Source organism: Danio aesculapii, chromosome 7 (assembly GCF_903798145.1).
Source record: "Danio aesculapii chromosome 7, fDanAes4.1, whole genome shotgun sequence".
NCBI classification, from domain to species: Eukaryota; Metazoa; Chordata; class Actinopteri; order Cypriniformes; family Danionidae; genus Danio; species Danio aesculapii.
The window spans coordinates 37688515-37714385 of NC_079441.1; the positions used below are offsets into that span (position 1 = coordinate 37688515).

General features: G+C 38.0%; 1 protein-coding gene across 2 annotated transcripts in view; it reads left to right on the forward strand.

Annotated features, from left to right (window-relative positions):
- creb3l1 (cAMP responsive element binding protein 3-like 1) overlaps nucleotides 1–25871 on the forward strand; it is a 55500-nt gene that overhangs the window by 12287 nt on the left and 17342 nt on the right. For both annotated transcript variants that reach the window (XM_056461867.1, XM_056461868.1), the window contains exons 2-4: nucleotides 12543–12747; nucleotides 17905–18080; nucleotides 23360–23444. In XM_056461867.1, the coding sequence (XP_056317842.1) occupies nucleotides 12543–12747; nucleotides 17905–18080; nucleotides 23360–23444 (466 nt within the window). The remainder of the gene's footprint in view (nucleotides 1–12542; nucleotides 12748–17904; nucleotides 18081–23359; nucleotides 23445–25871) is intronic.

Here is a 25871-nt window from a genome sequence, read left to right on the forward strand (position 1 = left end):
TAGTTTCATAATGGGATTATTATTGTGACTTAATATTTCAATATGAGATTGTCTCTTAAATTTTTTGTAGTTTTGTTGTTATATAACCCAAAATGTACTTTATTATTTGTGATTGTAACTTTATATATCACTTGATCTTGAATATATCACTTGATCTGAATTGTAGACATGAATTTATAACTCAACTGTAATTTTCCTTCTCTGTTTTTCCTGCAATTGCACAAGGTAGTTCATACACTGAAAATAATTATTCAAAGATGATTCCTTGGATTTACAAATTTTGTAAAAGTGGTTGCAAACAATTTATTTGTGTTGAATTTAAACTAACAAATTAAGTTGAAGATTATTAAATTTAATTTGTTTGTTTAAATTCAACACAAATAAATTGTTTGCAATTGTTTTTTTTCAGTGTATTTGTGAATTGTTTCACAATATCTTCATATCGGTCGCCTCATATCGGTCGGGTTCAAGTCCCGGCTGGGTCAGTTGGCATTTCTGTGTGGAGTTTGCAAGTTCTCCCCGTGTTTGCATGGGTTTCCTCAGGATGCTCCGTTTTCCTCCACAGTCCAAAGACATGTGCTATAAGTGAATTGAACAGAACTGAATTGTCTGTAGTGTTTGTGAATGAGAGTGTATGGGTGTTTCCCAATACTGGGTTGTGGCTGGAAGGGCATTCGCTACGTAAAACATATGCTGGAATAGTTTGCAGTTCATTTTACTGTCTGAAATGTCATTCGACCTCTGAAATATAGACCCAAGGGGGTTGCACACCAGATGCTCCGACCGGTGACGTGCCATGCCGTGCAGCGCCATGCATTTTAGAATTCTAAACATAGGTTTCTATCAGGATACGCCCCCTGGCACCGCAAGTCGGCGGCTTTCGGTGCCCAGCTACAACTTAGGACACTGTTCATATTTCTGCCAGACCACAAAGCGCCATTTGAATAGTTCCATTTAAAACTTAACATGTGAATGTATGCGTCTGATGTGCAATATTTCAACTGCCGTGAGCACGCCGTGTTGTGGTGCCGAGCGGCACAGGCGCGCTTAACCCGAAGGAAAATGAATGAATGTCTTCATATTTAATACCTTCATATCCCATATTATTTGACAAATTTGACTATTTCTTATGATGCTACTTGGGATGTCCAGATCTGATCTTGTTATCAGAAATCGGGCCTGATCACAAGGTTTCAGACTTAATTGGAATCGGACGTTATCTCCCGATCAGGACTCGTTATTTTTTAACACATCAATAGTTATGAGGTGGCACAGAGTTAGATTTCTTTCTTGGCACACAGAAACAGCAACATGTGTGGCATGACATCACTTTATTACAGAGACGCTATCGATTAAATGCCAACAAAGTAGAACACTGAATCAGCTTATAGCAGAAAGCACGAGTATGTCTGTGGTCTGGAGGTATTGTAAAGCTGATAACAACAACATTGCCATAGCAAACTGTGAGATATGGAAACTTGGGATTGGCTGGTATTTTAAGTTGAGCTGCTATTTGTTTTTATATTAGATTTTTTACAAATATTTCCAAGTCCAAAAGTGAAGAATTGATGTTATTTATTGCTTCATTGTTCAAGCTACCTCACAGAAGTGCTCTGTTTCTTAACAGAGTTGTTGAATGTTAAAATAAGGTGAATAAAATAATAAAATAAGGAACATCCCGGATCTGTTTCTTCAATTTTTTTTATTTTTTATGCATTATAGAAGTATCGGATCGGTTTTCGGTATCGGTAGATACTTAAAATCAAATGACTTGGACCTGATCGGGACATCCCTAGATGCTACTTCATTTACTTATGTGGTCTTGGCAGTTATCATAATATATTAAAAGAGCAGATATTCTGAAAGAACCAAAGCCTCTGGTTTTCCTCAAGGACAGACTAGACTAACGCAGCACTTTGGACTGTATACAGGATATTCTTCTGCCCAGGGCTGTGTTGCCACAGGCTGTTTGGAAAGAGCCAATTTAGACTGGCAAAATTACAGAGTACAGAGAGTACTGTGAGGGGGGAGGGGGAAATCACATCTGGAGACCCCCTCCCAAACTGCAACAGTAGCAGAAAATAGAGGCTGGTTATGGGGAATCCTTGCAGCTCAGGATTTCCCTTCACTTTTGTATCCCTGTTCGCTCTCCAACCGTCGTTCTCTGAAAGCTACCGTTGGCCTCGCTGTCTTTCAGTTTCTTTTTTGCTTAGTCCCGAAAATCCAGTTGATGTTTGTCGTTCTGCCACCCACGGCTTCACCTCCAGTAGAGCTGGTCTGGTTTGTGGCCCTCAGTGGCTCCCGTCTGGAGGTGGAGCTGAAGCCCGGCTGCCTCCTGTGGTCGTGCTTCTCTTGCTCTGCGGCTGACAGAGAAACGTAAGAAAAATCTGGAGCTGGAATTAAGAAACCAGAGAAAAGCGAGAGGGGGAAGGGACTTAAGAGTTGTATTTGGAAAAGTCAGAAAGGGAGGAAGAAGAAAGAGAGAGAATGACAAAGAAAGAAAGCAAAGGAGAGAGAGGGGGGACAAAGGGAGCAGGAGGAGAGCAGGGACATGAATAAAACCTCCAACACTTCATCTCCTGACTTACCTTATCAGCACTACAGTAAAAAGAGTAGTATACACAAGGACAGCCTTTTTTTAAAATTAGATTTATTGTAGTTTTTTTGTTTTGGTGAGGAACCCGTGTGACCTGATCTTCAGGGAGGGGGGTCAGACGCTGGTGTCTGTGTCTGGTGGCAAGCTTACAAAAGTCAAAGACTGCAGCTGTGAACTTGACGCCATGCCTGTAATCTAAATCAGCCCTCACCTGTGAACACCTGCGGAGGTCTGGATCCCTCGCTCGCCTTCACCTGCAAACACTGAGCCCACCATCCCCCCCAGCCCCCGTGCGTCTGGCTCATCACGCATGCTGAGCGGATCATAATGAGCGTTAGTTCTTGACTATTCACCCTGACCCATCTCTGATATCTCACAGCTGCCAGCTGGAATCCAAATATGAGAATATGAACTGGCTTTAAAGTACAGATGTAGCGACAGTATGGCTGTAATAATGGATCTCAACCTCACATTCACACAGATCAGATTCAGTGCAGAGGAGTTAGAATAGTTTATGCACGCCTTTTGAAAGAAAGCTTTTAATGTTTATTTACATTATCTAGACATTGCTATTTTATTTTTGCAGTTGTGGATTTATATTTAAATATTATATACACTACCGGTATATAGTAATTTCAACTTGTTTTGAGGGTAGGGGTATGAAAAATATTTATTTAAATCCATCTGTAAAATTACTTTGTTTTATGTGTAAAAGTTTAATAAAAAATTGATAAATATTTATTACAATTTTAAATAACTTCTTTCTTATTGTATGTAGTTTGAAATGAAATTATTACTTCAGTCATTATTGCTTTTATTAATATTAATAATAATAATAATAATAATAATAATAATAATAATAATAATAATAATAATAATAATAATAATAATAATAATAATAATTAATATTAGAGTAATTTCTGAAGGATCATGTGACTTTGAAGACTGGAGTAATGATGCTGAAAATGATTTTGAACAGGTATTTTATAGCGTAATAACATTTCACAATTGGACAATTTGATTAAATAAATGCAGCCTTGGTGAGCAGGAGAAGCTTATTTTAAAACATTTAAAAATCCTACTGATGCTTTGGAGAGGTTGAGATAAATTAGTAATGATAAATTGGAAATATTTGATAAAACACGGGGACAGATATTAGCTATCCCCTATCAGTATTAGCACATAGTAATTTAAGATTGAGTGTAATTGATATGCACTATTCATAATCTATAATGTTTTTAATAATGTGCCTAAACTATTATTTGACAACAAACCTATAGTCAGGATGATGCATTTTTTGTTAATATAAGAACAATATTTTTTTATAATTACTTTTGTTTATGCATTACCTGACCAGCTAAATTTTATTTTGCTTTTATGTGTATTTGTATCTCTGTGTTCTGTTGTTCGGTTGTTCTGTCAAAGGTTAGGGTTTTTATGTATTGTATTTTAAATGTATTATTATTGTATTGTACTTTTTTTTCTTTCTCTTTCTTCTATACTTTGTTGTAGTTTTGTTGTAGTTTTATAAAATGCAAAAGGCACATAAATAAACGTTTAAAAATAAATAAATAATTACTTCATATAATAAAAACAAATATATGGATTATTCAAATTTACTTTGTCCGATCCTTATAACTAGATGTAATTAGTAATTTCTTGAAAAATATATATGTTTAAATCAGAAAATTAATATGCTAGATTGCCAACATAAAAAAAAAAACATACTGACCCCAAACTTTTGACCGGTAGTGTACATTTTTTTTATTGTAAACTTGTGACTGTGTATTTTTCATAACATGCCACACAAATATTTTAATATATTCCTTTCACAAGCATTTTAATTTTTCCTACACAGATCTATTAGCCATGGTAAGAAATGCCAGGTTAATCATAATAACTTTAATTTAAATTTAATCTGAAGTTAAAAATAACTTTAACTTTAAAAAGTTAATCCTTTTAACCTAATTGTTTTAAGTTAAACAAGCTGTTTAATGTGATTTAATAATTGTGATATTGTTTTATAGAATCTGTTTAATGTCATTTAATTAAAACAATTTTAAAGGTCGGGCACTCCAGTTTCCTCCCACAAACATGTCTAAAAACATGTGACATAAGTGAATTGTGATAACAGTCACAAGCATTTAACTCATACATACTGAATCGGTTCTTTTTAGAACCACCATATTAATCAAAGTATAGGTAAAAAAACGACCTGGGGGGCTCTCGAGAAATACCTGATCTCTTATCCCTCCTAATGCTCATTGACCAGGCGAGAACATTGGGCTCATCTCCATCTCATCTCCAAGCATCTTCAAGGGTTCTCTCCCGGGACAGCATGCCAAACCTGCTATTATAGCCAAGCATTATCTAAGTGTGAACTCTTGAAAGTAATTTAAAGAATGACTGTTAATATAATGATTAAATAATGGTTTACACACACAGCATTGTTGTTTTACAAAAAGATCAAACATAATCTTGTTGCAGTAACACATTTGATTTTGGTTTTATTGTAAAAAAAAGGAAAGAAAACATGTTAAATGAAAATCTGAAATATTTTATGGCATACTTTTATAAAATAAAGATGATTTAGTACTCGATAGTGTTTTATTTTGATTATGTTTTCAAATAAATTGGTCTTACACTTCATATTTTCAGATTTTTCATAGTATTTGAATTAATTTCGGTACTTTTACCATAAACCAACATATTAACCTCTACCAAATAGTTGATATTATTGAAATTATGGGATTAAAAAAATGCATTGAGTGTGTTAACTAGAGACATTATGAGTTAGGAATGCAATACAAAAATGTTTTTTTGTTAGTTAGGCAGTTAAAGGGTTAATGCAACTTTTTACAGTGTAATGGTGATTTTTTTGCAACAGAATATGACCTTTATGAATGGATTTAAAGTCCAATTGTGAAACAGCATGAATGTGAAAATGCATCTTAACCTTACATTCACACATGAATGTCCTTCATATTTAGGTCAAAATGCCAGATTAAGTGCAGATGACTTAGAATAGTTCATGCATGCCTTCTGAAGAGAAAGCTGTAAATATTTAGATGTGTAAATAAATAAAGCTGATCAGACCAGGCTGTGGCTGAAGCCGATATTCATGCTTCACTTGAGGGAACCGTATTTCTAATTGCATCACACGTTGACTAGTATAAACACTGAACATCTGCAAAGCCCATCTTGAGTTTAAGAACGTCTCCCCTTCTCTCTATATATATATTGCTACTAGTAGAATGAACCTCCTCATTGTGACTCATTGTTCTCAGAAATAACTCATGTGCTCAGCGAGAGGCAAATATTCCCAAACATTGTGGGTTTGGCCATATTCCCAATTCCACTGCTGCTGAATGATTTTTATTGGAGTGTTTATTTTTCCAAAGACTAATGCGCTATTTTCATGTGCGCGCCGAGCTGCTCCGTGCGCACCCTGCACTCCAGCTCCAAAATGACAAGCTCTCCCCCTCTGCTCATTTGCATACCGAGCTCTGATTGGCTGGAGTGCAGCTGGAGGTCTGGGATAAGGGAATGGAATGCGATGAGTCGAGCAGGCGTGCAGTTTACCAGCCCGCTTAGACCCGGACATGACCCAAACCTTACTTCAAGAAAATGGATCAGATGGAAAAATAGGGCATTGCTCAGCCTGCGCACACATGCTTTGCGCTCCTGCAGCTGTGGTCCCTTTTCCAGCTTGATAGTAAAAGCAGAAATATTTGAAATGACAGTATTTGCTAAAGCGGTGACTGACCAGGGGTATGAATAATTTCAGGCTTGACTGTATATATGGATCAGTGATATATGGATCAATGGCAAGATGCCCCTTTTGGTGTCTACATCAACACAAACAGCATATTTAATTAAAGAAAAATGTCTGGCTTAATGTTTTAAAATAACGGTGATGAAAATTTTTAAATATGGTTAAATACATGTTCCATTGTCATTCAGCATGACACATATATTTTAAATATAATTTTAGGGAGACACTTTGATCCTTTTAATATTCCATCAAATCATTCCATTATAATTACACTAAATGACATTTTTGTGGGTGTCTTCAATAGATAACGGTTAAAAGGTACGACACGAGAAATAAAATTACACACATATACATTTATATTATACACACACAAGGGAATATGATGTATTTATTATTGTATGAACTTATCATTTAATTTGATATACAAGCTCAAGGAAAATAATAGAATAGGTCGATTTTTAGGTCGATTTATTCACTTACTTTCCCTACTCGCACTGTTAAGGCTGATTTATACTTCTGTGTCGAATGCACAGGTATGGTCCGGTGCAGCCTTCGCGCAGTTGCATACCTGTGCACCTCGCATAAAATGTAGTTACACGTCGCAACTATGCGTAGCGCAGTCTTGATTGATTGGTCAATTTGATAGTGGTGACGAGCGTGGATGGCGCAGATTAATTTCAGCTGTTCAATGTTGATGTTCAATGAATAATCATAGATATTAGATAGTGTGTGTTTCCTTCAGTTATTTTAAAATCAAGTAATGCACCCTTCATTCAGAAATCTCTCACTGGTAATTTGTGAACATATTTACTGTACAAAACTTGTCAGTGAACTATGAGGGCAGAAAAATCAAATAATTAAATAAAATAATCGTTCATTTATTGTAATCGAGAACATTTTTTTCAATTAATCGAGTAGAAATAACTGTAGATGATAAACAGTTGTGTAAAATAAGGGATGAAGGGAGGGGGGGTGTGGGGGGTGTTGGGGTGAATAAACAGTTCTATGGTAGACTAGGGGATATATACAAGATGTACTATGTAAATTTAAGATGATAAATAAAGAGCAATGCAAAGTAGGGGGTGAGAGAGGGGTAGAAGGGTGAGGTGGAGTAAACAATTTAGGGGTAGAACAAGAGACATACACTACCAGTCAAAAGTTTGGGGTTTGTATGACTTTTAAATGTTTTAAAATAAGCTTATCTTGGCACGGCATCCTTCAGAAATTACTCTATTATTATTATTATTATTATTATTATTATTATTATTATTATTATTATTATTATTATTATTATTATTAATATTATTATTATTATTATTATTATTATTATTGGTAATGACAATAAAAACAACAATGACTGGAGTAATTAGTTTGAAATTACATACAATAATAAAGAAATAAATATTTAATATATAAATATCTACCAATTTTACAATTTCTTTACATTTAATGAATGCCACCTTGATGAACAGAATAATTGTCTTTAAAAAAACAAGAAAAAAGTGTACTGTATACAATATGTAAATATGTAAGTGTAAGATGATAAATAGTACTGCAAAAACTGTTCTGAGGCTAAACGAGAGATATATACAAGATGTATATAATTAGATGTGTCTTGCATAAAGTCCAGTCCATGTGTGTGCATATATGGAGTCAGTGTGTGTGTGAGTAGAGGATAGTAATGGCTTTTGGGAAAAAGCTGTTCTTGAGTCTGGTTGTCCTCGTTCTGATGCACCTGTAAAATAGGAAGAAATATTGGTATGCACTTCTTGATCAATATCAGATCCACTGATGCTTCTTAAATAGCAACATGACAACTGCTCTGAATTGGAATATTAAATTTATCTTTTTATCATTTAAAAAATGTTTTTAGGCCTGTTTAATTAGACCTCAGTCAGTACATTTTAATGTGAAAGAACAAAATTTTAATATAATCTTTGTATATTTTATTTAGCTTAAGCAGTCATCTCTATAAGAGTAAGATATGATTTGTTTTCATTTCATCTAAAATCTGACCCTGATGACAGAGACACATTCTTTCAGTTTTTCCAAGCTCTCCTGGAATCCTTCCTCTGAAGAGCCTTCCAGATGTGGAATTTCAGGACTCTTGCATCAGCACCCCAGCATTGCATCATTACCACTGGGCCAACCCAATACCAGACAGACACCAGAAACTCTGAACTGACACTTGCCATAACAGGAAAGAGCTGATAAAGACGATTAGAGAAGCATTGACTGTCTCCCTTGATACACACAGGAACACACAAAAGACTTCCGTCTTCCACCAAAAGCATTTAGTGTTAGGCTAGTGGATTTCTTGATGAAATCATTAAGAAGTTATACTAAGCAAATTAAAACAAATGCAGAGCCTGCATGCATGTGGAATAGTGCATTCAGTGCGCAAACATATCTGCCCCACACATCCAGAACAGCAGCAACATTTATCGAACATCAAAGTTTTAGGGTGGAACTGTTTATACTGTCACGCTCAGCCGTGGTCATTAGTTTGACAGTGACGGCAGGAGAGCTGCGTCATTTCTAGAACTCTGTCATCTGGGTGTTCCCAGGATGTCATTCATCAAACAATACAGAGAACTGACATTGCAGGGTTTGTTTCCTGCTCATCCACCTATGAATCCTTATGGCGAACAAGTTTTACTGGATTACCTGTTAAACTGTCCCAAAAGTACATTTTCAGAGAAGCATTTTGGTTTAGAAAAAAACTTACATTATTTTCTTAAATGAATATTTATCTTAGCAACTTTTTTACTATAAGGACTGCTGCTGCTTGATTTATCATTAAAAGCTTGAGACCTTAATCAACTCCTGATTTTCTGCATTTGAGTATGATCATATTGTTATTGTTTATTCAAGAGAGAACGTTTGGTTAAACTTAGAAACAAAAGTTCCCCTTTGGCCTTAAAAATGTGAATAAGCTCACAGTAGTCATAACAATTGATGATTTTTAATGTTAATTAAAAAAAAAAACATAAGCTTGACCCTAAAATCTAAAACTTATTATGACAACTGATGTTAATTAGTAAAAAAAGGTTCAGATAACTTAACTGAAAATTTTTACAGTGTATAAAAAAGCTCCAAAAACATTTAAAATTGAGGTTTTAGGGCTGAGTCGGCCATTGGGCTTTCTTGGTCAGCGTCAGTCTGGCTTGTTGGTATGGTGTGTTCTCCACATCGCCTCTCATTCGGTTAACGCCGTTAGTAGTGAACTGACATAGCAAGTAAACAATTCAAGTCAAAAAGGAACACAATACGTGTGAATGATATGGATTAAATTATCAGACATTTGCAGAAACGAATCCCTCAGTGGTAAGAGACAATTACTGTGCTAATGATACTATACGCTGCTTTTTTATGCTTTGCATGTGTGTGTCGGAAGTTCTGCTTTCCTGTTCTGAATGAGATAACGGATACTGCCCCCTGTGGTACGGAAAAGACACATCCACCTACATGGTTTCAGAACGCAAGTTCTTGAATCAGTTGGCTGCTGTCCGTTTGGTGTGTTCACGCTCAACTTTTTGGTGCAGACAGAACCAGACTTGAGCCAATATGAGTGTTAGTTGTTTGGCATCAGCTTGGTGTATACCAGCCCTCACAAACATTCAGATTATCACATAAAAACCAATACAGTATCTATGATAGTGCTCAAGCAAAATTACTTTTTGAAAGTAACTTAATACTGATTCATCTAATAGTGAATCAAATTAAGCCTTTAGGAAGGAGTCACTAAATCGTGCACTGAAAAGACTCATTTAAAAGTATAGATTCATCCTGTAATGAAGGAAGTCTTTATGAGTGAGTCGTTGAACCTTTTCTATTGACGAGTCTCCATTGGTGTTACAAGTTCTTCAAAGGACTGTCAATCGTACTGAAGAATCTTTATTTTGAAGAGTCCAATACTCCCTTTCCTCCATAATATAAGTTGAGATATAATTATTTTGGAGCCTCTGTTTGGTAGACTAGGGACAGCAAGAGCAAACATTCACAACAGCACAGTTTTCCCAGTAGTCCCGTCTTCTCAGAAGTATTGCGGTGGGTTGCAGTTTATGTGGGAACTCACACAGGTGGAGGGAGTGTGGATGTGTTCACGTGTGCGTATGTGTGACAGTATGTGTATAGTGGCTGGTTTATATGTTCATTGCTCTACAGGTGTGTCTTTCACACACCTGTCCCCATTCACCAGGATGTAAACAAGATCAGGTCCTCTCACACCTCTGTCACACCCTTTCTCAGCAAACACACATGCGGAGATGCGAAGCATGTTTAAATGAGTGCACGAGTGAGTTCAGTATGTGACGACATGCTTTAAATAGAAGAATGTATGTCTATTTTCTGATCCACCTTTTAGACAAGCACACACCTAGGGCTAAAAGACCGAAGATTTCAGTGTGTTGCTGAATTTTAAAAATATAATTAATAATCATTGTAAAAAAGATGTAAGATTATCATCTCAAGAAATTATTTGAGTTGATCTTTGCTTATAATAACATGAGCAGGGAGGGGGATGAATTAACAAAGGATTATTTGTTCTCGCATTACTTGGTAGTATATTCAATACTTCTCAAATGTTTGGGATTGGGAAGATTTTGAAAGAAGTCCATTAAGATGAATATGCCCCATATAACAATTTGATGTATATTAAAATTACATATGTGACATACAAAATATTAAACAACAGTTCTGTCTGGTTCTTGAATCTGATTGGCTGATAGCCGTGAGATATTTTGCCATTAACATCATACAAAGGCCTCTTCACCCTTCACCTCTGGGTATTACTCCGCCCACATATAGCCAGCAACAAGCAGAGACGCTACAGTTTGACAAATATTACTGTTGTTAGACAACAAAATGTACTTTTGAGGCTTTTTTAGTCGAGAATATAGTTGTTTAGATTGCAACTATGCAGTTTATTTGTAAGAATAGTGCCTATTTTAAAATATTTACAATTTCTGAGAGAGCTCATCGGCGGCAAAAGACGGTTGGCGTTGTTCATCCACAAGATGGCGCCAGGACCGCATAATAAGCCCTTGCTTAGTGTGTTTTCTTGAGCGCGAATAAGAAGGTGAAAAACCGAAGGTGGACCGGATAGATCAATAAGACGCTGCGAATAAGAAGCTGGATTCAGCCTCGTCCCTTCTTATTGCAAACACAACAGCAGTCTGGTAGTGAGTGCTCTGTTTTTTTCGAGGTTAATTATTGTGATATTGTAATGGTCGCTTAATATTTAATATGCATTGTGTATAAATGTCCCCTTTAAGAGGACTATTTCTGTGGTTGTTTTACCTTTTAGATGTAAGCACATGTATGGGAGCTCAGTTCAGTTCTGGCGAGTTCTGAGAAGTGTGTGATGGTCGCTCTACCGCTGTATCATTCTTTTATTTTAAAAATGTTCCATTTTATTTTGCAATGGATGTTTGAGTGTCTTTCTTTTCCTTTTGCCTACTCATTGTCATTGACTGGCATGTATGTAGTCGACAGCACTTGGGAGAAACGCATAAAGGCCAATATGAAGAGCAAAATAGTTCCTGTCTCATTTTTTTATTCCTTAAAGTCTTTGGGTAAACTCTGGGACACCTGGCACCTGTCAAAATACAGACGGCAACAGAGAAATACTGTAGACTGTAGGGAGATATCTCTGTAGACGGATGGCATTTCATGTCCCGTTCAGCCATATAATCTTAAAATGTGAGCAAAATCAGCTGTTTTGTCATCACTTTAAGAGGGTCACACACCACCACAAGCACAGCTTCACATTATGCTATAGAGAATCATTCAAATACTAGCTCTAAAGTGGTGTTGGTGAATTAGTAACGGCTTCTGCTGTTCTGACGTCAGATGCAGATGTGAATGAGTGGCGGAAGAAAGTAGTTCCTAATACAAAAGGGTTTTAGACTCTCCGTGTTTGATTTTCTTTTTTATATTCAATATTGTGCCGTCAAACTGTTGTATAAACGCAATCTCACACTCGTAGCAGTGCGATATAGCTGTATATCAGCACTGCTGGGGCGCAAAGGCTAATTTTGGACCAACTGAATAAAGCAATCAAAACTATTAATATTAACACATATCATTCTAAAAATGTATCCGTTCGCTACCATACCATAACTAATTCATTTCCAAAACATAAAAAAGGTCTTTGTGGTCTCTCTCCAGCACTTCTCAGAGCAGATGGAGGACTTCTCCAATGACCTTTTCAGCAGTTTTTTCGATGATCATCTGTTGGCGGAGAGGAACCCATTGCTGGATATGGATCTGGACCCTCCAACCCCTGACATCCAGGCAGAACACAGTTACTCTCTCAGCGAGGACTCTGCACCACAGTCCCCCTCCATGCCCATCAAATCAGATGATGATGCAGGTTAGTGACCAACATACTCTATTTATGCTTCTACTTTCCTGTCATACATCCACACAAGCACACACACACACACACACACACACACACACACACACACACACACACACACACACACACACACACACACACACACACACACACACACACACACACTCTCTCTAAAAAATCCTTGTTAGATTATCAGTGGAAGCTTATAAAAGCCTAGTTCAGACAGTTCAAAGGATCATCAGTCAGCAGCTTTGTTTTCTCTTTTTCTCCTCTGTCTCTTTCTTTTCTTTGCATCTCTCCTCCTTATCTCCCGAAGCACCCGTGCAGCACAGGGTTCCTTGATGAAGCTCAAGCCAAGAGCTCAGTCTTCCATTGGAAGCTGGGAATTCCAGGAAGACAGCCAACACTCACACTCGCTCGCTCTTTCTGTCAGTTCATCCGTCTGTCTCTCTCTTTCTCACACACGCCACGATCAGGCCAGGGAACTGTAGACATCTATAAAATAAAAAAAGAGATCTGGTTTCCAGCTTGGAATGGAGAATTTGGTGGGGGTGGCCCAAAGAGTTGCATCATCCTGAACTTGGGGTGACTATGCGAGGAAAGTGTGTGCGCAGACTGCGGCTTCTTTCCAGTCAGGCTTTAAATCAACAAATCCTTAAAGAAGCGTGGAGGTACTGCAGGATTTCTTGATCCGTTTTATCCAGACTGTACTGCTCTCAACATCCAAACCGAAGGTCTTTCTGGATCCATTTATGCTGTTCTTTCATTCCCATTGCCTTCTAGCTCAAAGAACTGACTTTCTGTCATAGATATTTGCAAATGTGTAGCAGCATGTGTGCTATTGGGGTACAACCCAAAGACACATATCAGCAGAGTGTGATAAGGTTGAAAAAAAAAAAAGAAAAAAATAAGGTTGTCATATTAAGCTTTGATAAAAAAAACAACAACAACAACTTAAAACTGTTCTGACGGCATCTGCTTGACTGGCACGTATGTTCCTAAACATAATTCACCTCCTCCTGAAGTGACTTGCGATCCGTCTTCACTGTTTGCAATGCATTAAAACTTTGATTTCCAGGTGCAGCCGTGCTTAATTCTCAAAATGTATAGTTTGTCTAAAACAGAGATGCCCAAACTAGGGCCCGTGGGCCAAAGTTGGCCCGTGTTAACCTTTGATTTGGCCCACCATCCAGAGTGGACTGAGAAGAGACTAATGGGAGGGTGAGGTGAATGCCTTTAACTGTGATTGTCATTTCTAATATAACACAGCTTTTTTATGTTTTATTGCTGAGCTACAAAAAAAGCAAACTAAAATTAAATGTTTCAAACAAATGTTGTAAATTAAACAGATTTTCAAAAATACTGTAAATACTGTCAATCTATGGAAAGAGAACAATGCCGAAAACATCAGCGAGATATCAAATCAAGGCAAAAGCAGGTGCAGCTTGACTTGCGTATTCAGCATTGAACTATTATTAAAACAACTGCATTACTTAATATAAAGCAATGATTTATAGTTATTTTAAACTATTAATAATTGCCCATGACAACTTTAATGTAATAAAGTTTGGTATATTTTCCTTTGGCCCTCAGCCCTCAATCAAGCTTTTTGGCCCTTCATAAGAAAATATTTGGGCACCCCTGGTCTAAAGTGGTATATACAAACTATGTAGTATGGGATACATACTTGTATGGGATACAAACTATGACCAGGGATACAATCAGCCAGTGCAGTCATCCCTCAATAGTAAAAAGCCACATTTTGTGTCTACCGGTGGAGAGCATGAGACTGATCCTTGTAAGATCCCAGTGACAGACGAGTCCTCGCATTGATCCTGAAGGGACAGCCTGTAAACCAGCTGGTGACCTCTCCCACCTGCAACTTCTTTACGATGGACGTCCAGCGTTCTCCAACCTCCGTCGCCTAGACTGCAGCTCTGCACAAGACGTTTGGCCATAGAAGAAATGGCTGTGCCCAACTGAGCCTGGTTTCTCTCGAGGTTTTTTAATTCTTCACTTTCGCCAATTGGTGAATTTTTTTCCTCGCCGCTGTCTTGCATGGTTCGGAGCTGCACATCGATGGATTTGCTTTTCAGTGTTTGAACTCTCAGCAGTGAAAATTAAACCACTCTGAACTGAACTAATCTGAACTTCAACTCTGAAAACTGGACTGACAATGTTTCAATTTACTCTGCTTTTTACTTTTACAGGAGTTTTACTGACATTTTCCTGCACATTAATTCTGACCAAATGAAATGCAGTTTAGGAAACATCTGGCCAATAAGTGATGTGGATTTTGTCACATGACTGCATTTTGGTTCATTTAAACTGGTTCCGACCAAAGCAATCAGTGTGCTGTGAAAAGTATCATTGAAAATTCATCATTTGTTGCCCTTGGTCTGGACCAAATGAACTGAACCATAGATATGAAAGCACCCTAACTTTGCCAGCTCTTTTTGTTGTTGTTTTATTCAATAGTAATATCCAGATGTTTATGAGGAGTTATTGATGTCAGTCTGCATATGTAAGGGACATTGCATTGCTCTGCTCATCTTTGGTAGCTCTTTTGATCGAGTAAAACATTGCCATATTTAGCTGAGCTGGAAGCGATTACAGAACATGGAAGTTTGTTGCACATGATTCTCATAAATTTTTTATTGAAGAAATTTAGACTGTTTAAATAATGTGTTATTCATTTCATCTAATCAAAGAGTGATGGCAAGGACAGTTGTTGTGCTGACAATAGATACTCTTGCCTCCTTTCATAAATTCAGATAAGTTGTAGAACTAACTGTGTGATATGCCATTGATAGAAATATGTGAAATTACGACACAGTATTTTCCTATTTAAAAGAAGAATCTGTGATGCATGTTATAAATGTTGAAGGTGGGAAATACAGTACATCTCTTTGAGAAGCAGAAGAAGAAGATATGAAAGAGCAAAGGCAGGTAAAACTCACCACCATCCCTGACAAGTCACACCCTATGTATTTGTACCTTAGAGTAGTTACAGTCTATTAACTAATACATGTGTGTATTTTGAGGTAAATGTGTACAAAGATGTCCCTCTAATGCTACTGTAGCAGTAGCTTTTGTACACCTATAGCAACAATTTTTGCTCATTGAGTGTGGAGGGATTTTAGGTGACCACAGTGAGTTCAGGTGTTTCAGTAGTGTGTGACCCATAAACCTACCCCTAAAGACCATGAGCAACTTTAGGGGGCACTTAAAGTAAGCACTGACTGGTTCACTACTTCGTCTCCTGTTGCTCTGCAGTAACTTTAAACCTGCTAATGAGCATCGCTCTTCCGTCTCCACCGGCCTGGAGTCGCCCCATTATGATACCTGCTGTCCTGGGAGAGATCAAAGCCTTACAGTCCCCTTATGGGCAGCAGCTTCTGTAGAATATAAGGTGGGACTCTAGAGATTTGCATGTAAATTTAGCCTTTGTACATGTAATTAAATACACTATCAACAGCTTAAAGCCAAACTTTTGATAAATGGGGGATACGTATGTACAGTTCTAATTGAATTTAATCAGAATCTGTAGTCTGTTTATGCCTGACACAATATTCCTTACTTTACTTCTATCTTTTAGAACAAGTGCACATTTCCTTAGCCAATTAAAGTCCATTTACTCTGATCTGTTAGTCTGACTTTGAGTGGTTTGATTTTAGTCAGATTAAAGAGATTACATGGCATTCAAAAGATGAATAACCTTTAAAGTGCATGCTTACCAGAAGTGAAGGATAACATCATTGCCATTGGCTTTAGTTTTTGGATCCAAACATTTAAATTGGTTTTTGATGTTGGTCCCCATATGGTGTACTTTTTCTAAATTTAGATCCTAGATTAGGGGTCTGAACTAGTTCCTAGAGGGCCACTGTCCTGCATAGTTTAGCTCTAACCCTCATTAGTTAATGCAGCTAATCGAGGTCTTCATGACTCACTGAAGAAGCCAGGCTAATATGTTGGAGCTAAACTTTCCAAGATGTTGGCCAGAAGCAGTGATTGAGACCCCTGTCATAGTTCAACTAGACTGTCCAGAAAAAGTTTCCTAGTTAAAATGCTTCTCCACTGTGCAAAGTTTTGCAATTTATGCTGGTCTACTGGTCTTTCCAGGTTGCTTTTCTAATAGTTAGTGCTATTTTGTTGCTTAGGTAAATGTGCCTTTTCAGCAGGGATGTCCATACACCTTTGTTTTAATGCATGTAGAGAGCATGTAGGTGTGAGTAAGAGATTCATCATAGTTCCACTGAGTTGAATCCTCTGATGTATAAGGAAGTCTGTTCTAATCAAGTTTGAAAAAGCTGTAAAGGAGACTAATCCCTTATTTACAATAGAGAAGAGTGTTTGTAAGAGTTTGTTTGCTTTGGTGCACCCTGGTGAAGGACAGACTCTTCTGGTCTAATCTGCTGTTCTGAACTGATGGTTTGGGCTCTTTTACAGAGGTTCCCCACAGACACCGAGCTCTAAAGTATAAAATCCAGCGCTCTCCACTGAACAGTAGAACTCCTAAAGAGCTTTGCACTCCTGTTGTAATCAGACTCCTGCTGATGTCCTTCCCTAACAGAGGGCTAACATGAAAAACCTGCCATCCATCTTTTACAAGGCCGCATAATGTTTTATCGATCCTGCCGTGGAGTCTGCACACAAATTCTACCGAGGGCGATGTGATAACGAGGGCTCCCACTTTATGCAGTCCTTTCCTCTGCTTTGAAGCGTCCAGACATGTCGAGCTGTTCTCAAGCCACCCTAATCACTCACCTGCCCTCCTCCCACCCCACAGGCTTTTGTGTTAACAGTATAAAGAGAGCCTGCTTTGCTTTAACCTTCCGGTCATTAACTGAGTCTGTCCCCCTCACCTGCATCATAACAGCCTCCGTATGAAACCCCTCTCCATGAGGCATGGAGTGCGAAAGTCATCACTTTTCTGATAATATCATTCATTGTGCTATTATGGTTATAATCTTGTGCCTTTGGCCCTGTTTACACCTGGTATTAGGATCCTTTTTTAATCTATATGATCACAAGTGTTCATAGCTAGCCTTTAGTCACCCCATATGTCATTTCCAAAATAAAGCATTTAAATCAGTTCACCAAACATAAAATAAAACAAAAAAAAGTAACAAACATCAGTATTTTTCATTATTTTACTTCTCTCCTCAGATTCAGAAGCAATGTGGTCATTTAGTCAGGATCTCACAGCCATTCTAGTGAAGCAGGAGCCCAGCCTGATGTCAGAGAACTGCCCTGAAACAGCGCCCCCTCTGGCCAACAGCAGCACCTGCTCACCACCTCTCACTCTCGCTCCTCCGCCACAGAGGAATCACAGTGGAGAAAAGGTAAGAGAAGCTTCCCTTGGCTATCACTTTTACACTTCATCTAAAAGGCTGCAAAGTTGGTTGTATGTTGTGTCTGTGTTAATGCCTTTCATTTAATTTGAATAGAGGGACGTCAAGCGTCAATGAACTAAGCAGTGGGTTCATTGCTTTATGCAAATACTAGTGTAGACACTAGCCAATCATGTTTGTGCAACATTAGAGAATAGCCAAAGACTATAGAATATACAAGACATGTCACTTGTATAGTTTTGAATGGGGAAAAGTGTAACGGTCAATATGGCAAATGAAGACCCGTCTACTAGTACAGGAGACAATCATTGATCGATATAGACTGATGTTTCTCTGGGGGAGAAGCTTGGACCAGACGTGTGCTTTTACGACAGTTTAATGGTCAATAAACGCACTGGAATCTCAGTGAATACTTGCTTCACAGACATAAGAAATGTATCCGAATAAAGCTTGAAATCTGTGCTTTTAATTGAATCAATTCAGTTCAATTCACCTTTATTTGTATAGCGCTTATACAATGTAGATTGTGTCAAAGCAGCTTCACATAAAAGGTCACAGTAAATAGGAACAGTGTAGTTCAGTTTGTAGTGTTTAAGTTCAGTTCAGTTGAGCTCAGTTCAGTGTGGTTTAATAATCACTACTGAGAGTCCAAATACTGAGGAGCAAATCCAACGATGCGCAGCTCTACAGATCCCGAACCATGCAAGCCAGTGGCGACAGCGGAGAGGGAAAAAAAACTTCACTAATTGGCGAAAGTGAAGAAAAAAAACCTTTAGAGAAACCAGGCTCAGTTGGGCACGACCATTTTAATTTTTCCGCTGACCAAACGTCTCGTGCAGAGCTGCAGTCTCAGTGGCGGAGGCTGGAAGCTGGCCTCAGCGAAGACTCGTCTGTCTTTGGAGCGTCACAGGAATCAGTCTCATGTTCTCCACTCCTCCATGACCACCACAGTAGCTGCTCAGGATACGGCCTGGTCCAGGATATGGAAACCTTGGGATCATCTCGTCGTTGGTCTTGGATCGAATCAGTGACTATGCATAGTCTGAGGGCCTCGGGAAGAGTATCCCCAGGTGGAAATGGAGAATAAAGAAAATAATTAGCGTAGCTGCTGCTCATAGTGTATATAAACAAGATGCAGAACCTGTGTGGAAGCCCGCTAAGTGGTGCACTGAGTGTATGCTTTACTAAACAGATAGGTCTTTAATCTAGTTTTGAATTGGGAGAGTGTGTCTGAGCCTCGGACGTTATCAGGAAGGCTATTCCAGAGTTTAGGAGCTATAAATGAGAAGGCTCGACCTCCTTTACTCGACTTTGCTATTCTAGGTACTACCAGAAACCCTACGTTTTGAGATCTTAAAGAGCGAGTTGGATTGTAGCGAGACAGAAGATTGGTTAGTGCACTTGAAAACAGAGGGTTTTTGGTTTTGTAATCTGTATGAAAAGAATGCGAGGTACAGTCCGTCAGTCCGTTTGGGTTACAGTCCGTGTAACCCAAAGTTTTTGTGTTTGAGTCTTGGTACAGAAAGGGATTGAAGGTGGTGTGTTTGAATACACTGCACTTGCTTCCATCCCAATACCACAACTGAAGTGAGTCTCTTGAGTAAGGCGTAAAAAACCCACAACTTCTCCCCTGGGGTAATTTATATAAATTCAAAACACAAAGCACAAATTCCTAATATAGGATGAACCCCATATTGGTCACATGTTGCAACTTTCACTTTCATAATAAGATCAATGATACCTTTGAGTGGGAATTGTCAGAGTTAACTGTATATCAGCTGATGATGGTGAACCTTGCACACACTGCACACCAGAGGGACCATTGTGTTAGTATGACAATGAAAACCACACACACACACACACACACAAATGCATCATGTGCTCATTTACTCAGCTGGCAGCTTACTCTACTTCTCTGCCCAGTGAACATGTTCGCAGTATGAGTGCGTGTGTGAGGACTTGAACTTACTGAGGCATGGGAATCAGCTCCAGCAGCATCAGTGTTGAGTTGAGAGTAGATTAATTCTTTGAGGCTGCTGAGGCCATACAGATCTGGCAGTAAACTCTCTACCAGAGCCATGGAACTGCTCTCTTCTCTGTGACTTGACACTAACTCAGGCCAGACTTTCCTCCAGCTCCCATAAACTCTGCCCTCTGTCAGGAGCTGGACTGCATTGACTGTGTGCTGTATGAAGATACCAGTCAACAAAACAAGCAAACAGTATTTGCTGGAAAGAAATGCGGTCAAGAATACCTAGGCTGTATTAAATCATATTCGGGATGGATGGGCTTTCGTAAGCACATGTCCTTTATTTAAGAAGGGCAGCAAGAAACGCACATGGCGTAAAGCTGTTCTGACGTCTCACCAGGTTCTGCTAGACTGTCAGTGCAGCTGTACTGGAGAGCCTCCTCGTGCAGACTGTGTGCCACAGGAAGAGCGGCTCTTGCCAGATAAACACAAACCATATAAAACATGGCATTAAGAAACTGCACACCATAATAACTATAATTCATGATCTGCATATATTACATAATCCTAAGGCAGTGCACTGGAACCTTTCTGGGGCCACCGTGGAATGCTGAAGTGGTCCAAAGTCTTAGTCCAACTAAAACAGATTATGACCCGATTTGGCTGTAGTTTAATTTTAATGAAGCTTGACTTGAAGGGGAGGAATGTACAATTTTATTAGCTATTTCAAAAATGTTTGCATAGACAGTTTGTGTCTGTGTTCGTATTTAGTTATCTGTGTATTATTTTAAATAAGGCTGATAGACTTCCTGTGTAGTGATTCTTTCTGGAAGTTATATTCTTAAGCCAGTAGGTGGCGACAAGTGACTAAGTGACTGCATACTACTGTCATTGTCATGTGACTGACAAGATCAGTTGTGCACTTCACTGCTATTCAAAACTTCTCTCCTGTGGCCTTATAAGATAGTAAAATGTTCATAATTTTCACACCTCAGAGATTTGTGTAAGCCATAGGTCATCCCGGATAATTTTAATCTATACTGTATTAATGTCAGCTATTATCACACCCACAGAAATGGTTACATTAGATTGGTGTGTTACTCCAGTCTGTGTGTTGGTGAAGGTCAGCATAATATGGTTATGAATTATTAACTATTTCATCAACAATTTTTCCCCATTGCATTATCCTTCACTTACTATTTAGCATAGAAGTAGGCATACTGTAGCTAGATACAGGGACTACGACTCATATCGTTGACTAAACAAAATTCCAATAACTTTTCGAACTTAAGGGGTGCAGTTTCCAAGCATTAAGACATTAATTCTAGATTAGATTTAGGTCATGACGTCGGGTGACCAAAATTCAATGTCTAACCAGCGTCTAAGGACAACGCTATTTTAACGTTTAATGACAACATCAAGTGACATTGATATTTAGTTGATTTACGTTGTGCTGGAATGTGACCAAAACGCAACATCTTAAACTAACGTCATATTGACGTCAAATACTATCATTTATTCGTCAAGTATGGCAACCAAAATCCATTGTCTAATAGACGTCATAGTAGTAATGTCAAAACAATGTTAAGCTGTAACATCATTAGATGTTGATATTTGGTTGATTTTAGGTTTGATGTCGGCCTGTCGTTGGGTTCTGATGTCAACCCGATTTTCATTTCCAAACAAAATACCACGTCCCCATGACCTAGGGGTACAACATCAATCTGACTTCATGTTGACATCCTGTGCCTGCTGGTTTGACTCTAAAGCAAAAAATACCATAATGTGTTTGCAGATATTTAAGAAACATGCCAAGTGGACATACTTGTTTACCTGAAAAACGATGTGAAGTCAGTTAAAGTATTATCCTTGAAAATGTGTTTTCTGCATGGGAATGTCTGTCTTTGTTTTGGTCAGCGTAACTCCACCCACTGCTATTTTACTCAATTATATTTTGGCACCCCAAGTTGTCCTGGCAGAAAACAGCATATTTAATTTTAGTCATGAAGGCAGCCTCAATATTTGTGGGCATGGGTGAACATGCGACCTCTTGAGGACTGTAGCAACATCTGAAATGAGACGCAGATTTAGAGTTAAAAAAATCAGGGTGGTTTTTAATTTGCAAATGCAAATATTACAAACATAAACATCTGAGCAGCTTACAGTGTCATCAGTATTGTCAGCCATGCTTGCTTCTTTTGATGTAGTCATTCTGGCAACTTGCATTTGCATCAAGTCATCGTCACAACTCTGCAATATTTTGAATTTGAACTGCAAAATCTAGATCAACCACTAGGTGTCAATGCTACATACGGCACGTTTTAACAAGGAGTTTTCATTGAACCACTTTATTTGGCTTGGGTTATTCATAATACGCTTGAACATTTTTTATTTGGCTAAGCTGAAATAGATACTATAAGTAACTGATTATGTTACATTTAAACTATAAATTTCCTAACAACAGCTTATTTATTAAACTGTTGTAGCAACCTCACACTCGCAGTTACAGTGTTGTCTGCTTATTAATAGCATATCAAAAGCACTCGTGATTCTGTTCAGTTTCTGAATACACTTAAGGATACTTAATAAAGAAGAAACCCCAGATAAGATTGTAAAGTGTCGTGACTTAAAGCATTGCAGGTTTTTGAAAACTCTGACAATTTATAAACTAGGTCTGATGCATTTTACAGCACAGTATGTGTAGTCTTTTTTACCAGCTTGAGTTGGTGGGGAACACCGTCCACTGGCCCAGAAAATATTGAGCGGGTGGTGTGAAGTGAAGGGTACAGCAGCTCCTCTGATCTGAGGCTCATGTCACCTCTCTTTGTGCTTGATGGTTGGTCGCTGGCCAGACTGTGTGTGGTTAGCAGGCGCGTTGCCTTTGCTCTGTCAGTATAAACAGTTTGAGTCCGCCTTCAGCTGTGTTTACTGTCTCAGACATCCAGCATGGAGCACATTTAGTCCAGTAACCTAACAGTTCAGAACCATCAAATATCTTCAACTACTACTACAGACCGCTTTAGTCTGATATCATCAAAGGCTGTTAGACAAAGTCGAATGGTGTCTCTGTACCATGTTTAGTATTGCTGTAGAGTGCATTGAGGAAACACAGGCCGTATGTTTCCCTCTATAAACATCTGTTTTGTGATTTGATGTTGTAATCAATGAGAATTTCATTTGACTTCCCCACTGTGATGTTTTTTTTAATACAGGTTGTTTAATGATTTATTTAGAAGAGAGACATCTAGAATTAAATTAAAATTTTATGTTGATGTTAATGATTGTTTCACTTTTCTGTTAGGGCTCCAAAGGCCTGAGCTCAAACTCTGTTCCTGCAATCAAAGCTGAGCCCCGCGAGGTGAACCAGTTCCTCAACGTGCCCTCAGGTGGGTGTAGACATAATCTTTAGTCTTGCTTTTTAGGTCTTTATGATGAAGCTGTTTGATTAAACTGTGCCTGGCACTGGACAGAGACACTAAGCAATCAAGTGCACTTTACAATGTGGCTGTCCTCCATATAAAAGAATAAAAGCATGCACAGTAGCCCTCAGCTTTGCAAACACTTAGTTGCTACACATGGTCAGTGAGGGTTTTTCACTCTGGCTTAATGTTGGCATCGAAGCAAATTAGCTGTCTTTTATGCCGTTCCCTCGCTCTAAGGTCATTTCAGGGTTATAAATACTCTAATGGTGTGTTCCTTTTCCAGAGGAAATGAGGCTTAGTGTGAGTGTTTCTTTATTTAACTTTTGCATGTGTTCAACAATCTCTCAGATCTCAACTTTAGCCTTTTCTGTATGGTCCATTGATGAAAACAGGATCAGATGTAAGCTTTGAGCTTTGAGCATTGTAGCTTATATGACATACAGTGAAATGCTTTATTATTTTGGTAAAAGTGTTTATTTTATTTTAATTTATATGTGAGTGTGGATTTTGAACATATTAAATGTGTTTTTGTTTTTTAAAAATGTTTTTTAAATTCTTTTCCCTTCAACATTAAATCAAAAATATAACAACAGTAATATTGTGAATTATGTTCAATTATGTACAATTAAATTTATTTATTTTTTAAATAAAAATGTTATTTAGGCGATTCATTACGCTGTGGCGCCCCCTGAAAAATGAAGGGACTAAGCTGAAGGAAAATGAAGGAATAAATGAATGAATGAATTCATCTGACATGCAATCAGCATTATTACCTTTGTCATCAGTGTCATATGACTTTGTCATATCGCCACAGCGGAATGAACCACCAACTTATCCAGCATTTGTTTTAGACAGCGAATGGCCTTCCAGCTGCAACCCATCACTGGGAAACATCCATACACACTCATTCACACACATACACTACGGACAACTTAGCTTACCCAATTCACCTACTGTATACCGCATGTCTTTGGATTCTGGGGGAAACCGGAGCACCCGGAGAAAACCCACGTGAACACAAGGAGAACATGCAAACTGCACACAGAAATTCCAACTGACCCAGCCGACGTTTTGAGGCGATTGTGCTACCCACTGCATCACTGTGGCACCCCAAATTAAATTGTTTTTAAATGAAAATTTTATTTAGGTTCATTCCACTGTGGTGACCCTTGATGAATAAAGGAACTAATCTGAAGGAAAATGAATGAATGAATGTTATTTATTCATCTGACGTGCAATCAGTGTCACATGATGCTTCAGAAAAAATATTGTAACGCACATTTGTTCCACCAAAAAAAAATTCCTTTTTATTATTATTGTTTTTTATTATGTTTGTGGAAACTCTGATACATTTTTAATGCCATTCTGATTAATAGAATGTTCAAAAATAGCATACATTGTATATAAATAAGTTTTGCTGACCCTAAACTTGGTTGCAGATAATGCAAATAATGTGCTGATTATGACATTAAGCAGAACACTGCACTGGTATTGAATCATAAATGTCTGATGTTGTTGGTTATAGAATTTTTTTTTAACAAATCTGAGCTGATACTACTTAAATTGCATGTTCAAATGTAACCCTGCTATACCGCTCTACTACTAAGAACTCAAAAGCTCAAAGTTAACTGTCAGTTTCTCCAGTGTGATTGCTCCTGGAGTGTACTGTACATCATTTAGTATGAAAAATCTGCTAATGGCAAGCAACCTGTAACACCTGCAGGTGTTGTGTGTGCTGTCTGTCTGTCACTGCAGCATTCTTTCATCCTGCTCATCCAGAAACAACAGCTTTATAGCAGTGCTGTGTGTATGCTGGGACACCGCCAGACCAAACACACAGCGAGTCCAACGCTCACCACATTTAAAAGCATGCATGTGCTGTGTGCGAAATGACCAAAAACTACCCAGTAGATTAGGCTTTATTGGCTTTTCCTGGTGACAGGTGAATGGACTGAGTTTCAGTTTTACACTTCAGCCTTGAAAGGTTCATTACTCATTTTTACTTTGACTATTTTGTTTGAGTTTGCCATTGTATGTGTACGCATATAAAATTGAACTGCATTATTTAAAGGGGTGGTTCACCCAAAAATTTTTATTCTGTTTTCATTTATTCACCCTTGACTGACCAAATCAGAGTTTTTATCGTTTCCTTGAACAGAAAGATATTTTGAAAAATGTTCGAAATCTGTAACCATTGACTGCCATAGTAATTTAATATCTTCTGTGGAAGTAAATGGTTACAGGTTTCCAACATTTTTCAAAATATCTTCTTTTTTGTTTACTGATTTGAAACATGTCAAAAGTGAGTAAATGATGATGGAATTTTCATTTTTAGGTGAACTATCTCTTTAAGATGCTCAGGTTTTGTACTTTCAGCTGTATTAAGATTAT